The sequence below is a fragment of the Python bivittatus genome, unplaced genomic scaffold (assembly GCF_059951505.1).
Source record: "Python bivittatus isolate LINGU-HERP-01145 unplaced genomic scaffold, Pbiv_v1 ctg000020_np1212, whole genome shotgun sequence".
NCBI classification, from domain to species: domain Eukaryota; kingdom Metazoa; phylum Chordata; class Lepidosauria; order Squamata; family Pythonidae; genus Python; species Python bivittatus.
Genome location: NW_028277030.1, coordinates 47,637,746 through 47,654,609, shown reverse-complemented (window position 1 = coordinate 47,654,609; position 16,864 = coordinate 47,637,746). Strand labels below are relative to the sequence as shown.

The window sequence follows — 16,864 nt, the reverse complement described above, 5'->3', positions numbered from 1 at the left end:
GCCCGGGTGTTCTTAACCTGGGGACTAGCTGTATCTCAAATTTGTTATTACTTATTATGTTTATATCCTTCCTTTCCTCCAGGAGCACAAGATAACACTCATGAAATCTCTGATTTTATTCTCACAACTGTGAGGAAGGTTGGGCACCGAAATAACAATTGCCCTAAATCATCCAATGTTCTCTGTGGCTAAAATTTGGTCTCACTGTTTCCTGCCTAATATTCCGGATTTCCAGTGCAAACTAGTACAGGTAGTCCTTGACTTACAACCACAATTGGAACTGTAACTTCTGTTGCTAAGCGATGTAGTCATTAAGTGATTTGTGCCCAATTTTACAACCTTTTTTTGCCACAGTCATTAAGCAAATCACCATGGTCATTTAGCAAATCTGGCTTCCCCATTGACTTTGCTTGTTAGAAGCCCCCTGGGAAGGTCATAAATGGCAATCATGTGACCCTGGGATGGTGTAACTAGTGATTAAGGCACTAGGCTAGAAAGCAGGAGACACTGAGTTCTAGTCCCATTTTAGGCATAAAAGCCAGCTGGGTGACTTTGGGTCAGTCACTCTCTCTCAGCCCAACCCACCTCACAGGGTTGTTGTTGTGGGGAAAATAGGAGGAGGAAAGAGTATTAGGTACGTTCACCGCCTTGAATCATTTATAAAAATAATAAAGGCGGGATAAAAATCTAATCTAATGTTGTTTGCCAAGCACCCAAATTTTGATCACGTGACTACAGAGACACTGCAACAGTTGTAAGTGTGAGGACCAGTTGTAAGTCACTTTTTTCAGTGCCGACATAACTTCGAATGGTTGTTAAACGAATGGTTGTAAGTCAAGGACTACCTGTAAAGAATAGGAAGGCAGCTGCAGGAAATGCATTAAAGATTGAAGTAAACCGTGGGTGTAGTAAAAATAAAGTTTCAGTAGCTTCGTTGTTGTAATTGGGAGGTCACAAATTATCTCAAAGAAGAAAAGCTGAAATTCATGCTTATTGTTTGTTTTATTATCCCTACTATAGTGTTGATAGCCAATGTCTTCCAGAAATGTACAATAAAATGTAAAACCATAGCTGTTCAAAAGAGTTTAAATTCATCAATTAATGCACTGCGTTCATTACTGCATAATGTTATGAGATGGACAAAACAAATCAGTCCCAATATAACTAGACATTATTTATGCGTCTTTTAGAGATTTTTTACCAAAAAAAAAAAAAAGATAAGCTTTATTCAAAAATATTTTTGCTACTGAAATAAATAACAAATTTCTTATTTTCCTTCTACCTAGATTTGGCCACCATAGAAGAACTGATGAAACCTATCAGAGCAGATTCATCTTTCATCAGGGGGTTTGAACTGGAGCCTGTTAGGTATTCATTATGGAAAATGCATGACATAGTCAATGAAATATTTCATGGTTTTTTCTTTAACCCTTTTTTTAAGTGCAGATGTTATTATTAGTACGATATCAGAGTCTATATTTGCTCCTTGGGTATATTATTCATAAGTTTTAATCCTGAAAATATATCTTTGCTGCTAACACCTTTTTAATAAATAATTGGACAGAAGAATTTAAGTTGGAAGCTTGCAGGCTTAAAATGGAACCTGTTTGCTCAGTCCTGCAGCTGGCTGAACTTAGTAAACAGAAGACATAAGGTATGCACTGGGAAGAATCCCCCAATCAAGGTCCCCATACTCAAAAGGCAAACCTTGGCTGAGCTTCAAAGGAGTGCTTATGGACACAACAATAACCTATCTAAAATACATTCCCTTTAGGGCATGTCTATAAATCATGAACTGATAAAGGTGCAGCTGAATTGCACCCCATCCCTCTATTATACAGTATCATGATGGGCTAATGTTTGTGATCAGTTTAAAAAGGATACTGAATATAATTAACTATGGACATAAACAAGAAAAGTTATTTCTCTTCTTGATGAATAGAATATATTGACCCAAAAAAGACACTAGATTTCATTTCTGACCAAGGTAATTAGATGACTGCCAGTAAGTTGCAAGAAAGAGGGATCATAAAAACATAAGTATATTTTAAAGGTGCAAGTTAGTAGAAAAGATGAATAAAGAATAAAAAGAGGTATGGAATAAAATATAAAAATTACCTTTGGCTAGATAAAATGTAGCTATGAGTGCATATTTAGTGAAATCCAAATAGATCTAGAAGTCTAAGCTTAACTTACAAATGTTCATCACAAAGTAGATCATAACTCAGATCTCTTTAAGTCCAGGAGCTCCCATCACTAAGAGTGGGTGTCTTTTACAGCACAAATGACCAACTCATCTTACTGCTTTTGTAATTTGACTTAGCTTTTGATCTGGTTGATACAGTTCTTATTACTGCTGTATTTCTATTCAATGAGTTTTGATGGGTTTAGAGGCTATAATTTTAGTTTATCATTCCTTGATAGAAAGGTGGTCTATAAATGGGGAAAATGTGATAAATATTGGACCCAGTCTTAGTTCTGATAAAGTAACAAATACCAATGCCTTCTTTGGAACTCCCCGCCCACTCCCTCCCCCAGCCTTCCATAAGGTGATCAACCAGCTTAGTTTAATCATTTATTGCATCCATTGGAGGGGACGGAGGATTTTTTTTGTAAGTTATTTGATTTTTCTATTCTGTTGTATGCTTTAGAGAGTCTCTGGATTGGGGCTGTATACAAAACTCTAAAATAAATAAGTAGCGTTCATTTTTACTGTACTGGGCATAATTATTTTTCCAGTCAAGAAGTTTTTGAACATATGGGAAACAATATGAGATACTTCTTTTTAACTGCTGCCATGTGATCTGTTGATAGTGCCACTATTGCTTAGTCCTATCCTGCAGGATCAGATACAGTGGAACCTCGGTTTATGAACTTAATTCGTTCCGTGACTCTGGCTGCAACCCGAATTGGTCGCAACCCGAAGGAAATTTCCCCATAAGATTCAATGTAATTACCATTAATCTGTTCTGGCGTGGAGGACAGGGAGGCGGCTATTGCTTGGAGGGAGAGTCCCCCTCCCTACGACCACGTGTCAGGGGTGGAAAATGGCCGCGGACCACGTGTCAGGGGCGGAAAAATGGCCGTGGACCACGTGTCAAGGGCAGAAAAATGGCCGCGGACCACATGTCGGGTGGAAAATGGCCACGGACCACGTGTCAGAGGCGGGAAAATGGCCGCGGACCACGTGTCAGGGGCGGGAAAATGGCCACGGACCACATGTCAGGGGCGGAAAATGGCCACGGACCACGTGTCATGGGAGGGAAAATGGCCACGGACCGTGTCACGGGAGGGAAAATGGCCGCGTATCCTGTTCGTATCCCAAGGCGGAGTTCGCAAACCGAAGCAAAATTTTATGGCTGGAGCTGGTTGTAACCCGAAAAGTTCATTAACAGAAGCGTTCGTAACCTGAGGTTCCACTGTAATTGTGTAACTGTACCTCGTGAACAATTATATAAAACTGGTGTACAATCCAGTATCAAATGCACATAGTTTTTTTGCTATTATTAATAGAAACAACAGATCTACTCATATATGGCTTTCTTTCCCCCCACCTCATAGACATGTGAAAGTCAAACAAGACCAGACAGATGGATTAATGAAACCATCTAAAGAACATCAAAATGATATTCTTATGGAATCCCAAAACATTGGCTGTCTTTTAAACCATCATGGTGAACAAGAAAATACTTCTGTTTTAGAAGTTGCTAATGAAGGTAGTGAAGATAGTCCTCAACAGAAAGTTAGCAAAGAGAAATTAGCTGATAAAATTAAACATGATGTCATGAAATTAACCACTCTGTCAAATTCTTCAACACTACATCAAGAGAAGAAGTCTGGACAGGTGAGCAGCTCTTACATGTTATACTTAAGGCACAAGGAATCAGGAAAATCAAGAGTTTTACTTTTCTATAGCTAACCCTAACTAACTCTTTGCTTGTCAATAAGCCATCAGAGAGGACCCAAAATGAGTCTGCTTAGTAGCAGAGTTTAAAACTTGGGTACAGTCACTGAGAATTTTGCTGGTTGAAACTCTGATCCTATTCCTCTAACCTACACTCCCTATTTCCTACTTATCTTCCACTTTCCTTACTGTTCTTGAAACAATTAGCTGATTTCTAGGACTCTGAAATGTGCCTTTCAAGGTAGGCATGTTGACCACTATGATTAGGCTACATCTGGTTAGGTAGTTGAGTATCTACTTGATTTTATATATGATTGAGTTGTTCATTTATGATATAATCAAACAAATAATATAATTTTGGATGGAGTTATTTGGTAAAATTAGAGTTAAAAGTTTATCTGCCTGCTCTATAGAAGTATAATTCAGTGGTTATATAACCTTATTTTAAAGTTTGTTTGTTTATTTATTTATACATCACTATGCCTTTATTTTACATTCTGAAATCAAACTATCAATAAATCAATAAAATGCATGTATGTGTTGTCCATAGATGCATCAACCCGACACTTGGAATAAAGAGAATCCAAATTTAGTAGAAAGTAAACAAGTAATGTGTAAGAATAGTAAAAGCACAGTGGTCATACATAGAAAGAAGCATTTGAGTGGATCACATAGCTCTGTTAGAAGCTCTGGATATGGGAAATCCAATTCTTCATTAAAGCACTTTCCCACAGTTAATGAGAAGACATTAAAGGAAAGCATCAAAAAACCACTTCTGAAAGTCAAATCTCCTCCAAGACAGAAAGGTATTTGCTTAATATATAAAATGTTTAATATAAATATATATAAATAAGCTATTAAAAGTTGTGATAAGATCTTTTTGGCATATAATAATTATTCCAAGAAATATAAAGTATCTATATAAAAATTGTATAGTCTTTGATGCAATTTTTTTTTTAAAAAATACAAAATTCACTGTTTTTCTTTCCAAGGCACATCAGTGACTAAAGTAATTCAGACAAAACCCCATTCACTTTCTCCAAAAAGAAATGATTCTGCTATCCCTGAACAACCATCTCCAGGTAGATTTCCACAGGAAGCTAAAGAAAATGACATCCAGGGTCACAAGGTAAGTTACAAGACCACTATTCTTAATTGGGTATTTTTTAAAAGGAGAATGTTCGAGAAATTAGAAATGCAGAATATTAGGAAGGTCTTCTGTTCTAAGTATTCTTAATGCACCCACATACAGGTAGTCCTCATTTAGTGACTGTTTGCAGTTACGACAGTGATGGAAAACTAATTTTATGACCAATCCTCACATTTATGACCTTCACAGGTCTGTAAAGCAAAGGAAAGCTGAAGTAAGATGATAAGCACCGTTGTGGTTTCACTTCGCGACCTTTGGCTTAACAACCAAGTTGCTGGTCCCAATTATGGTTGCTAAATGAGGACTACCTGTATTCTCTTCTTAGATGTGAGAAAGGAGAATGAACACTCAGTCTGACATTCCCTCATCTGATTTGACCTAGCAAATGCAGATATACACTGAGCCCAAACCATAGCACAAAAAGTACATGTATGGATTGCTTTTGTTTTTTTATACATAACTCTTGTGCGACCATTGACAATTACATATCATTGGATTCATAATCTGTGAATTGGATTCCATTCACAGAACTCATAAATTCAAGGAAAGGGGAAGAGGTAATTTTCACTTTCCTCATTCTGCAGTCCCTCACATTACTCAGTATCTAGGATGCTGAGGATCTTCAGAAACAGGATGTGAAGTGATACAGGAGGCAGAAGGAGGAGGGAAAACTGGCAACCTTCCCCTCCTCTTTCTCTTTTGTGGAAGTTTCAGTGTGTACATAGTTGGTCCTGCAAACAGGATAGATTGGATTTCCATCATAGGAGGCTTGTCTGAGGAAGAGATATGTTGAATCCAATTCATAGTAATATTGTTTATCTCATTTTTATCCTCCTCTTTTTGTAAGACAGCTTCGGGAAATGTTGAATTACAATTCCCAGCAGCCTCAACCATTATTATTATTGATAAGGAATTCTGGGAGTTGTGCAGCATCTGGAGGAATACAGGTTCCCCATCTTTGTTTCAGGAAGCCTAGACTAGCTCTAGTGTTCTCCCATCTTTGTGCTTATTCAATATAATTATAAGTTTGGATGCACTCAAATGCTTCCCCAAGTTTAGCACTTATTTACATATATTTTTATGTATCTTAATTAATTTGCTTCTGTGCTGCTAATGTTGCATTTTCCTAATGAACAGCAGTGTTTTAATTCCCCTCTACAGTACTGAAATACTTTGCATACTAGAACTAGAACAGGCTTTGAAAATATTAAAAATTTCATTTTATATGAAAAAACTGAAAAGAAAACTAGCAATTGAATTCTGTGTTTAATGTTCAATATTGTATATATTTCCTGTCTGTCATCAGGTAGCCCCAAATTCTTCTTCATTTCATAGTGAAAGAGAGCTTTATTTACTAAAAAGAGTTCAAGAAGCAGAGGAAAAATTGACTGTAGCCAATATTTTGATTGAACGTCTGAAAGCCACATCTCTGCAAAAAGAGAAGGAAATGGAGGCAAAACATCTGGAAAGGCAACTGCAGCAAGATAAAAAGCTTTCTCAATTAAGCCAAGAAAATTATGTTCTTCAAACACAGGTACCATCCCATATTCCTTTGCTGTTTAATAAATAGCATCTATTTTGTTATATTCCACTAAAGCAACATTTATTTTACATTTGATAAAAATGTCCATGAAGCTACCTGCCTTACCCTTTTCTTTGAGGATGTAACTCGCTGGTTGTCAAGCAAGATTATGTTTCTACTCTTATCCAATTTTTATGTTTTAGAATGTATATTATTAAACAGGAAAAAACTACTGTGGAATTCCTAATAATTACAGAAATATGAGGCAGGTTTATAACATCAGATAAACCCATATCCAACACCATAAGCTACTTGGAGGAAAAGCAGAATATAGATGATTATTCAAGTTAATAACATTTCAATAAATGAATGTTATTTTCTTAAATAATCATATCAGTATTCTGCTTCTCAATCATATACGTGTTCTGCTTACAAGTAAAATTCTTTTTCGCTAACGTTTTTATAAGATGTACTTAACACTTAGGCATTTTCTTCATAGCTAAATAATAGAAAAGACCTGAAAAAAGGAACAAAGTGGTCAAGTATTCAAGAAAAAAATCCTAACAATGCAGAAATGTTGAAAGAAATTCAAAAAGAAGTCCAGAATCAAGAAACTCTTCTCCAAGGATACCACCAGGTAAAGATCATTCAGCATCATGACTCTGGACTTCCTGTCCTGTCTGCCAGATGTGTTAGACTGCAGTTCCTACTGCAGCTCATCAGTCAATGCAACAAGTAGTTCTCTTGGCAGAACAAGAAGCTAGAGAAATCTGAAGCAAATAAATTATTTTTGGAAAATTTGCTTTGAAGCCTAGCATGTATTTATTTGTTTGTTATTTGTTAGATTTATAAACAGCTTTTTCTCCAGGAAAATTAGAGGTTGTGAAGTAGTTTTGGGCTGAGAAAGTATCACCAATCCAAAGTCATCTAGTGCTTTTCTATGGCTAAAGGTAGATTTAAACCCACTGGCTTTCTGGTGTCCTGTTCCTGAAAGACTAGGGATACCTTTGAATATAGGAGTCTTGTTCATATTTCAAATTAATAACTGATGGTAAATGAATTTGGTTATTTAGAAGTAAATAAGTTTGCATACATTCAGTTAATGTATCTTTGTTACATCTCCTTTAAGTTTGTTTGAGTACTTAGTATGGCAAGTCAAATCTAAATTTTCTAATTTTCAAAAGTGAAAATTCTTAGTATGTTCCTTCACATCATAGTCTCATAGGTGAAGACAATATTTGCTTAATTCCTATCAGGAAATAAATGAGTATGTCCTGCTGCCAATTTTTTTAAAATAAGTTTTATTAAAAGTTTTAAAGAGAACATAAACATTAGTAATACAAACTAATACAAAATAGGGAGCGAGGGAGGGAGGGAGGGAGGAAGGAAGGAAGGAAGGAAGGAAGGAAGGAAGGAAGGAAGGAAGGAAGGAAGGAAGGAGTGCGGTGAGAAAGAATAAAAAATAGAAGCTTCTGATTTTCTCTGGCAAATATGATTACAAAATTACTCTAAAGTTACAAAAACTCACTTTTTTCTATTATCCATTTTTTTTCTAATCATCAAAACCACAAATCATAAGTGCATTTTTTTCTGTTTCATGCAAAAAGTCTACATGGAGTTTCCAGTCAGCCATAAATATAGATACTGTCTTTTCTCTAATCAAGGAAGTTAATTTAGCCATCTCTGCAAGCTCCATCATTTTCAGCAACCTTTCTTCCATTGTGGGTAGTGTCGAATCTTTCCACTTTTGAGCATATAATAGTCTTGCTGCAGTTGTCATATATAAAAACAAAGTTCCATGACTTTTTTCTAGTTGCCTGTCCATTAGTCCTAAAAGAAAAATCTCTGGCTTCAGTTGTACTTAGTCTTTAACATCTTCTGAATTAATGTATTATTTGTATCCAATTTTTGGGGGCTTTTTTACACGTCCACCAAACTTGATAAAATATCCTTTCATATTGTTCACATTTCCAGCAAAGATTCAAAGCATCTTTATACATTCTAGACAATTTCTCTGGTGACAAATACTAACGATAATATAAATTTCAATCCTTTCAACCATATTTTCCCATTGTTCCATTTGTATATTGTAACCAAAGTTTTTAGCCCATTTTATCATACATTCTTTCACTTGTTCTGTCTCATATTTCAACAAAAGTTTGTACATTTTAGCAATAACATGTTCATCATTAGTACTTAATTCTGTTTCAAACTCAGTCTTACATTGTTCAAAACCATAAAATCTTTTATCCACTTTAAATCTTTCTGATAATTGTACATAAGAAAACCATTGACAAGGATATCCTTCTATTGTCAAATCTTCTCTTGATTTTATTTTAAAATCTCCTTGAGAACATTCTAGTACATCACGGTAAGTTAACTGTTCATGTTTATTTATCATTGCTTGTCTATAAAATGCACTGAAATTTACAAAGGTGTTTTTGAGCAAAACTTAAATTTGTATTTATTCCATACTCTAAGAGTGGCCCGCCTGACATAATGATTTTTGAAATCTACATTCACCTTAACTTTGTCATAACTTAAATATCCATGCCACCCAAATCTCAGATCGTCCTTCTAACTCCAATAACCTTTTTCTTAGCAGCACCCACTCCTTCATTTAAACTAAACCTAAACAGGCAGCAAAATATAAGTTCAAGTCTGGTAGCCCCAATCCTCCTCTTTCTTTTGCATCTTGTATTACTTTATATTTAGCTCATGGTTTTTTCCTCTGCCGTACAAATTGAGATATATCCTTCTGCCATTGTTTAAATGGTACATCAGTTGTCAAAACAGTTGTCTGAAACAAAAATAACATTATTCTAGGTAAAACTTTCATCTAAATCACAGAAATTCTATCCAATACTGACAATTGTAGTTTATCCCAATTGCTGCCAGTTTTTGATTGTGACAGGTTCTGATCATTCCCGTTCTGTTGATAATCCTCTTGTTGAGCAAATTAAGCATCTAACCCAAAAGCTCCTTGCTTATGGCCAGAGAAACATCCCTCAGCCTTCTTCATCACAGCAGTTGCCAAGCTTTTGTTGTCAGAATTATTAGTTCATCCATTTCTCTTAGACACCATTTTATTTCATTTAATAACTAGAGATAAAAAAAGACAGTGCTTATGTCCTTGCACAATGTAGCCACTTCTCACTCAAGCTTTTATGTACATATCAAACATTGATCTATATATGGGGAGGGGGATGTAGCTCCAGCTGTGAAAATAGCAATCCTGGCGGGTCCCCTCCCTACAACAGACAATTGTTGCTTTTGGCCTTGAAGGTTTGGTTAATTTTTTTTCTTCCTTTAATTCTCTCTATTTTATTTTTGTAGTATTGTAAGCTGGTTGAAAAATAAAAATAAATTAGAATTTATCAAGAGCTCATATGGTATCTTTCTTCCCTCTTCCATCCCATTTTAAAATGATTTAGTTTACATGAAATGTTTTTATTTTATTGAAATATTGCTTTAAATATTATTTAATTTTATACTTTGTGCTTTCAGACACTGCTTCCAGAATGTTAAATAAAAGAATGCATTACTACAGTGGAGGGCTTTTATGCACAGTGGAGACATTTCCAACATGTATAAGTGCATCTGGGAGATTTCAGAAAAAGTTTATCTCCCCACAGTAAGATCTCTTTCTCCAGATGCTCAACCAGCCCATGTTCTTTCATTGAAACATTTGAAATGAGGCTTAAGGAATAGTTTTGCCCCCTCCCCCCCAAATTTGTCATCTTAGTTAACTTATTTAACATACAGCTACTTTAAAACTACAAATGATGCACGCGACAAACTTTCAGTGGAATGTAGCCCTTTAGCCTACCTGTTTTAATTATATGGTCCATAGGTTCTGTGCTGCTACCCAAGCAAAATTATTCATTTAATAGGTTATCATTCAAATCCTGAAATATTTCACTTTTGTCCCATAAAGCAGAGTTCCTCAACCTTGGCAGGTTGGGGAATTCTGGGATTTGAAGTCCACCCTTCTTAAAGTTGCCAAGGTTGAGGAGCCCTGCCATAAAGTACAGGAAATGGTTAGATTTGGATTATTTTAACGGACAAATTCTGCCATGTGGTACATATTTACTCAGAAATCAGTTCCCCAGGGTTCAGTGATTTATTCATAGGAAATTATACGTCAGGCTGCAGCCTAATATGTTTATTGTGGTATAAATTTTCTGAGCCAAGGAGAATGTTGCATGAGATCTGTCAACAATAATGGCTCTCTGATTTTATATAGCAAACTATTATTTGTTTGGAAATTGGAAAGCACAGATACCAATGCATATCTTTCCACATGAACCCATAGTAATTAAATAATTATTCTTTTTTTTTAATTAAGGAGAATGAAAGATTATATAAGCAAGTTAAGGAGCTTCAACTAAATAACAAGAAAAACGAGGAAATTATGTTTAAAGAAAATCAGCATTTGATGACTCAATTAGCAGCTTTACAGTGAGTTTATTTAAATGTATGGCAAAAGCTATGATAAGTTTGCATAAGTTATTATTTATGTAGTAAAATAAATAGAGGAATGTGCCCATTTATCTGGACATGTAATTCCTATTGAACATAGTAGGGCTTACTTCCAAAGAAGCATGCTTATAATTGTGCTCTGTGTCTAATTGATTTTTAGCTAGCAAGTCAGTTGTAGCCATTCCCACCCAAATCAGTGGGTTTAATCAGAAGACTGTCTAATATTAGGTGATGGATAGGTAAGAGTTGCCTTTTAAATATTGCCTCATTTCTAAAACTGTAAAGAGTGGGTGAGATTATGTTGATAGATGTGATCTTTTTTAACTTAATACATGCAGAGATTTCCTTTTGAAAGGTTTTTGCAGAAAAGAATCCATTTTAGAAAGATAGCTTAGGTCAAGAGAAATTTCTTATTAAGTTTGTGAATAAGCCACATAATATAAAATTCTGAATCTCATCTTCTTGCTATTCAAATTGAATAGCATCAAAAAGGAAGCTATTCAAGAAATTCCAATACAGAAGTTCAGAAACCCCATTCTGCTCTGAAAGATTACCACGTATGTCAAGCGTTCTGAGATATTCTTGTCATTTGCAATAACATGGCACTAGAAAGGAGTAGCAATGAAGTGTATGTGTACATATAAAAGTTAGATTCAGTTGCAGGAAATATCCAAAATAGAGACACTTTCTGTCTTAAATATAAAACTGTACAAAAGTACTAATCTTGTAATTTAAAATAGGGAGAAGCTGGAGAAAAATAATGTTTTATCATGTGGAGTGCAGAATGATAAACCATCTGAGAATCAGAATTTCACAGACTTGATTTCAGAACTTCGAGCAGCCAAGGTAGGGCTTTTGCAAGATCCTGTCCTCAATATGTAGATAGGTGACTATTTTTATAGTATTTCTATTTTAATTCTCCTTTTAAATAAGCACTAGATTGAACTGGTAAAATATATTACTGATTTAACAGATCAACACAGAAAATTTTCAGTTCAATACTTTCCTGTTTCTTTGTGACTGGGTTATCATCCTTTTCCATTCAAAGTGTGCATCATCTTTCCAACAAGCCCCCAAATTGCAGGAGCCTTCTTTACACAAATAGAACTTCAGTTTGTAACTGGACACCAGCTCTTTCTTGCTGATGCTCCTAACAATCGGGCAATTTTCCTACAGATTTCATAGATCCAGTTTGTAATGTTTCTTTTGCTATCTTGCTCCTTCACAGAGCTCATATGTTGTTTGGTTTCCTACCACAGAACTAAACTGCATGATCTACAGTACATTGGCTTTGTTGGGAGTAGCAGCTTAAATGGTCAGGTGACAATTCCACCTGGGCACTTCAACAGACTGGTTTCTCAATACGGAGTATATTTTCCTACATAGTGTCCCTGGCGTGGACCTCTGAATAGATCTGCCACTATTCCCAGCCACATGGAATGCTCAGTTCAGTGATTCATAATGTGTCTTGCATGTCTTTTTTTTCTCTGATGTCCCTGTGCTGGGTGGACTGAAGGTTACAGAAACCAATTTGCTTGAAGAGAGAAAGCATCTAAAGCAAGATAAACAAGCCCTTGAAGTTGATTTGGCACAAATAAAGAAGGAGCGAGATTTGGCAAGAGCCCAGATTGCTTCTGCTTCAGGTAACATCCTGTTCTAAGGAGACTATTTCTCAATGAGTAAGATTGTTCTTTGCTTATGTTCTTAGAAATGGAAAATATTACATCTGTTTAATATTCAATGTGTTTGTGCAAGTGATACTTTGAGAAACAGTGCAGTCCCAGCCTAAGTGTCTTCCATGCATACATGCTTGCATGTGTGTAGAACAGCCACCCTGAGTCTTCAGGAGGGTGCAGTGACTTCAGTATCTTGATGAGAGGCATTTTGCTGCCTAGAGTGCCACAAGCGTGGCACCCCTTTGAATAATTTGCACAGCCCAGCACTATTTGTATGGTGCTTTGAGCACCTGAAAGAAAAGCAGGGTAGAAATCTTGCAAAAAAAAAATACAAGTACAAATAAAAACATTGGTTGCAAGCCACAAGTTTTTTATATTTCAGAAGAGATTAGATTGTCCTGCATGAAAGCACTATATTGTATTATTAATATATTTTATTACTACATTAGGAAGGAATGGAACGAAGGACAGTTATTACCCAGAAAAACTGTTTCCTGTCATTTGCTCTCTTTTTGTTTTTATATATGAGTCTTTTCTATTGACTTTTCTATTGGTGTGTACAACATTTAAAGGAGATACAGTGGAACCTCGAGTTACGAATTTAATCTGTTCCGTGACTCTGGTTGCAACTCGAATTGGTCACAACACGAGGCAAATTTTCCCATAAGGTTCAATGTAATTACTGTTAATCCATTCCGGCGTCCGTGGACCACGCGGCAGGGGCAGAAAAACGGCCGCGGACCATGCGGCAGGGCGGAAAAACGGCCGCGGACCACGTGGAATGGGTGGAAAAACGGCCGCGGACCACGTGGAACGGGCGGAAAATGGCCGCGGATCCAGTTCATAAGTCGAGGCAAGTTCACAAGTCGAGGTAAATTTTTGGGGCCGGAGCTGGTCATATCTCGAAAAATTCGTAAGGAGGGGCGTTCATAACTAGAGGTACCACTGTACTGTACAAGATACTGGAGTGTGAACAAAACATTAAAGCAGCCATTTCTTTTGTAAGGCTTATATGGCTGCATCAGAAACAACTTTGCAAAAGATGCAGCTGCTTTAAAGACTGGAGGAGAATGTGTTCATTTGAGCTCCCATGCATTGCAAAACACCTCCTTTGCTTTCTTTTCATCATGAAAAAGAGACCCAAAGAATATCACTATTGCATTTGGAGGAAGGCAAGTTGCATTAGTACATGGCTTTCACTAATCCATATTTTGTGGAAAGTTTTCATATACAAAGTTAGCTGACACTTTGAAACAAAAGTAAAATGAAAAATAACAATGATGCTTATAAAAATATTAAGCATGAGTCATATATACATTGTCACAAATTTACCTCCTAGCTGAAAAATCACATGAAATGAAGATTATGGAAGAGTCCTACAAAGGTGAAATCAAACGCTTAGAAAAAAGACTCCAGTGGTATGCAGAAAATCAGGAACTCTTGGATAAAGATGCAGCTCGCCTTAGAGGAGCAAAAGAAGAAATTGATAAGCTGAAAGTAGAGGTGATTATCGTATGAAATGTCACTAGAACTAAACAAATGCAAAGCAAAGGCTTTTTGTTGCAAGAGGCAGGTACCAGATCTCCTAATAGCCCACCAGACAGTAACACATAGCCTAACATACATGTGTTTAGGGAAAAATACCTGCTCCCCAACTTCTTGTGGGGCAGCAGTAATGGTCACATCTTGCTTCTCTGCAGTGAGAATGTTTTACACCAGAGTAGTCTGGCCACTTGCTGCCAAAACAAGCAAGGGAGAAAGATGGGCCTTAGATATGCAAATCAGGGAGTTTTAGTGAGACTGTTCCAGCCTGTTAGCGTATGAACAGAGGTGGCTAGTTTTGCTGCACTTTCTCTGTTAACCAGAACTAGGCAATGGAGTCAGCCTGGATTTCTGCCTTTACTAGGTCTTAGGTTCAACAGCCACTGTGGGATTGCTCCCGGCATAAAACTCTTCTGCTTGTAGTATAGAGTTTTAGATTTCTCTGTTGAGAATTAGCCCAGAAAATGGTTAGTTAGAGGCCTGGATTGTAAGCTTACTCCAGCTAGAATGCTGGGTCTCTTCTACTTTATAGCAGGCCAGCATAGGGCCACTATACAATCAATGTGCATGCCCTAAATATGTTGAAACTTTCATAGTTCAAGAATGTCACATTACAACATTCATGCACATAGAAAATGGAATCAACTGCTGTAAATTGTTCTTTTATTTGCCATTTTTGTGTTGATTTCTCTGTCACCTTTAACTCACTAGTTAGTCCAGTAAAAGGCAAGGTAGAATTTCAGGTTCACTATTCATATCAACTTCTCTGTCTCTATTTGCTTGTTTGTTTGTTTGTTTGCTTCAAAAATTTATATGCTGCCTGTCCCTCCAATGCTAGGTGCTTTTGTTATACACGCTGCTCCCAGGTTCAGCTTATGGTCACTCACTCACACACTCACAGCCTGTTGAGGCATGCGGATCTTGTCAGCCCCCCTTGCTTTCTACCTGGGTTTTCCAGATAGGTGCGGCTGGAGCAGACAGACACACAGCCCTGGTCAACAGCGGGGAAATAATTGGGGATACACACAAATCACTTCCAACCGAACACTGAGGCACAAGAGGTTCTTTGTAATACATGGAGACCCAGTGAATTTAAAGTAACAGCAAAACTTTACTGGTTGCAAGGTACATTTGCTCTTTCGCACACACACACACACACACACACACACACACTTACCCACGTCCTTCCCAACTAGGCTGCCAGGCACTAGCTAGAGGGACGGAAGCCACCAAGTCTGGATCCAAAGGTGACTCAGATGACTAAGACGACTCAGACGACTCAGAGTGGGTGGGCTTTGGGACCCCTTTTATCCCCAAAAGTCCTTGCTGGGTTGATTTACAAGTTGATGGGATTGGGGTGAGGGCTTCCATGTGCTCAGGCCCAACTTCCTCTTTCTGGTTCAGGTCCTTTGTTTTTTCCTTAACAACTTGCTTCCTTCTTATCTACCTCCCTGAAGGGATCTCATAGACAAGATTCCTGGCTTTTCTCCTTTCTGCTTACGTGCCTGCTTCATCTTTAGGTTATGGCAGCTTCAGCCTAGTCTCACACTTTGCAATATACAAAATTAAATATTCATAAAATCATGAAATCCATCTGTAAAACCAATGAATAATAAACAAAACAAAAACTAACTTTATTGTGAATGAGCTTACTTCTCAGCAATGCACTATAGTGAGGGAACAAGACAAGGATGTCTTCTCTCTCCCTCTTTATTTTTATTATCATTAGAACCACTGGTGATCCAAATACATCAAGAAAATAGAATTCTAGGAGTCAAATTAACTGCACAGGAACATGAATTGAAATTATTTGCTGGTGATATTATATTAACAGTCCAACCTAGAGTCTCCTTAAAAACGTTGATGGAACATGTACAACAATATGGTTTGGTATCACACTATCAAATCAATAAAGAAAAAAAACTCAGGTGGTGATATGGAATTGACAGGATGAAAAGCAACTTATATATTGACTAACAGGCTTTAAAATTATTGCTAAAAAGGTCAAATATGTAGGATTTTTTAAAAACAAAAAATAACAAAGATCTATTCATGAAAAATTATTCACCAATCTGAATGCTATCATAGAGAGGATTGCTTTCATTGTCTCCTGACATATCATCAGAGAGGGCACACCTAACCTTGAGGGGGGAGTAAGCTGTTCCAGAGGGACAAGCTACTACTGAGAGAGTCAATGTCTAGGTCCCAGTCCCCTGTTTTCATTTAGAAAAGTCTTCCAATGGAAAAAAAGAAAAGAAAATATTTTGTGTTGCAGTAATAATCAATGGATTGTTTAGATCACTCTTCTATGTATTTTTACATGTACTGTGCAGGTTGAAAAACTTAGAAGTGAAACTGGGAATCAATCTGCCCAGCAAAGGACACGGCTAAAAAATAGAACAGCAGATGCTAAACGTATTCAAGACCTTGAGCGACAGGTATGCAATACAGTCCTTTTTCCTGTATTACATTAGTATCTACATTCATTAATAATCAGGACTGTGGTTTAACTTTGTCTGCTTTGATGCAGTTATTCTGGGGAGAAAATAGATAAATAAAATTACAGAGTGGGGATAGGGAATTAAGGT

At 36.7% G+C, this 16,864-nt stretch overlaps 1 protein-coding gene across 2 annotated transcripts in view; it reads left to right on the top strand.

Moving 5' to 3' along the window:
• The window catches only part of CEP162 (centrosomal protein 162), a 51,075-nt gene that overhangs the window by 20,018 nt on the left and 14,193 nt on the right, over positions 1 to 16,864 (top strand). For both annotated transcript variants that reach the window (XM_007423877.4, XM_088138156.1), the window contains 11 exons: positions 1,287 to 1,368; positions 3,562 to 3,844; positions 4,455 to 4,710; positions 4,897 to 5,033; positions 6,361 to 6,588; positions 7,076 to 7,213; positions 10,925 to 11,037; positions 11,799 to 11,904; positions 12,575 to 12,701; positions 14,074 to 14,237; positions 16,610 to 16,714. In XM_007423877.4, coding sequence (XP_007423939.2) covers positions 1,287 to 1,368; positions 3,562 to 3,844; positions 4,455 to 4,710; positions 4,897 to 5,033; positions 6,361 to 6,588; positions 7,076 to 7,213; positions 10,925 to 11,037; positions 11,799 to 11,904; positions 12,575 to 12,701; positions 14,074 to 14,237; positions 16,610 to 16,714 — 1,739 coding nt within the window. The remainder of the gene's footprint in view (positions 1 to 1,286; positions 1,369 to 3,561; positions 3,845 to 4,454; positions 4,711 to 4,896; positions 5,034 to 6,360; positions 6,589 to 7,075; positions 7,214 to 10,924; positions 11,038 to 11,798; positions 11,905 to 12,574; positions 12,702 to 14,073; positions 14,238 to 16,609; positions 16,715 to 16,864) is intronic.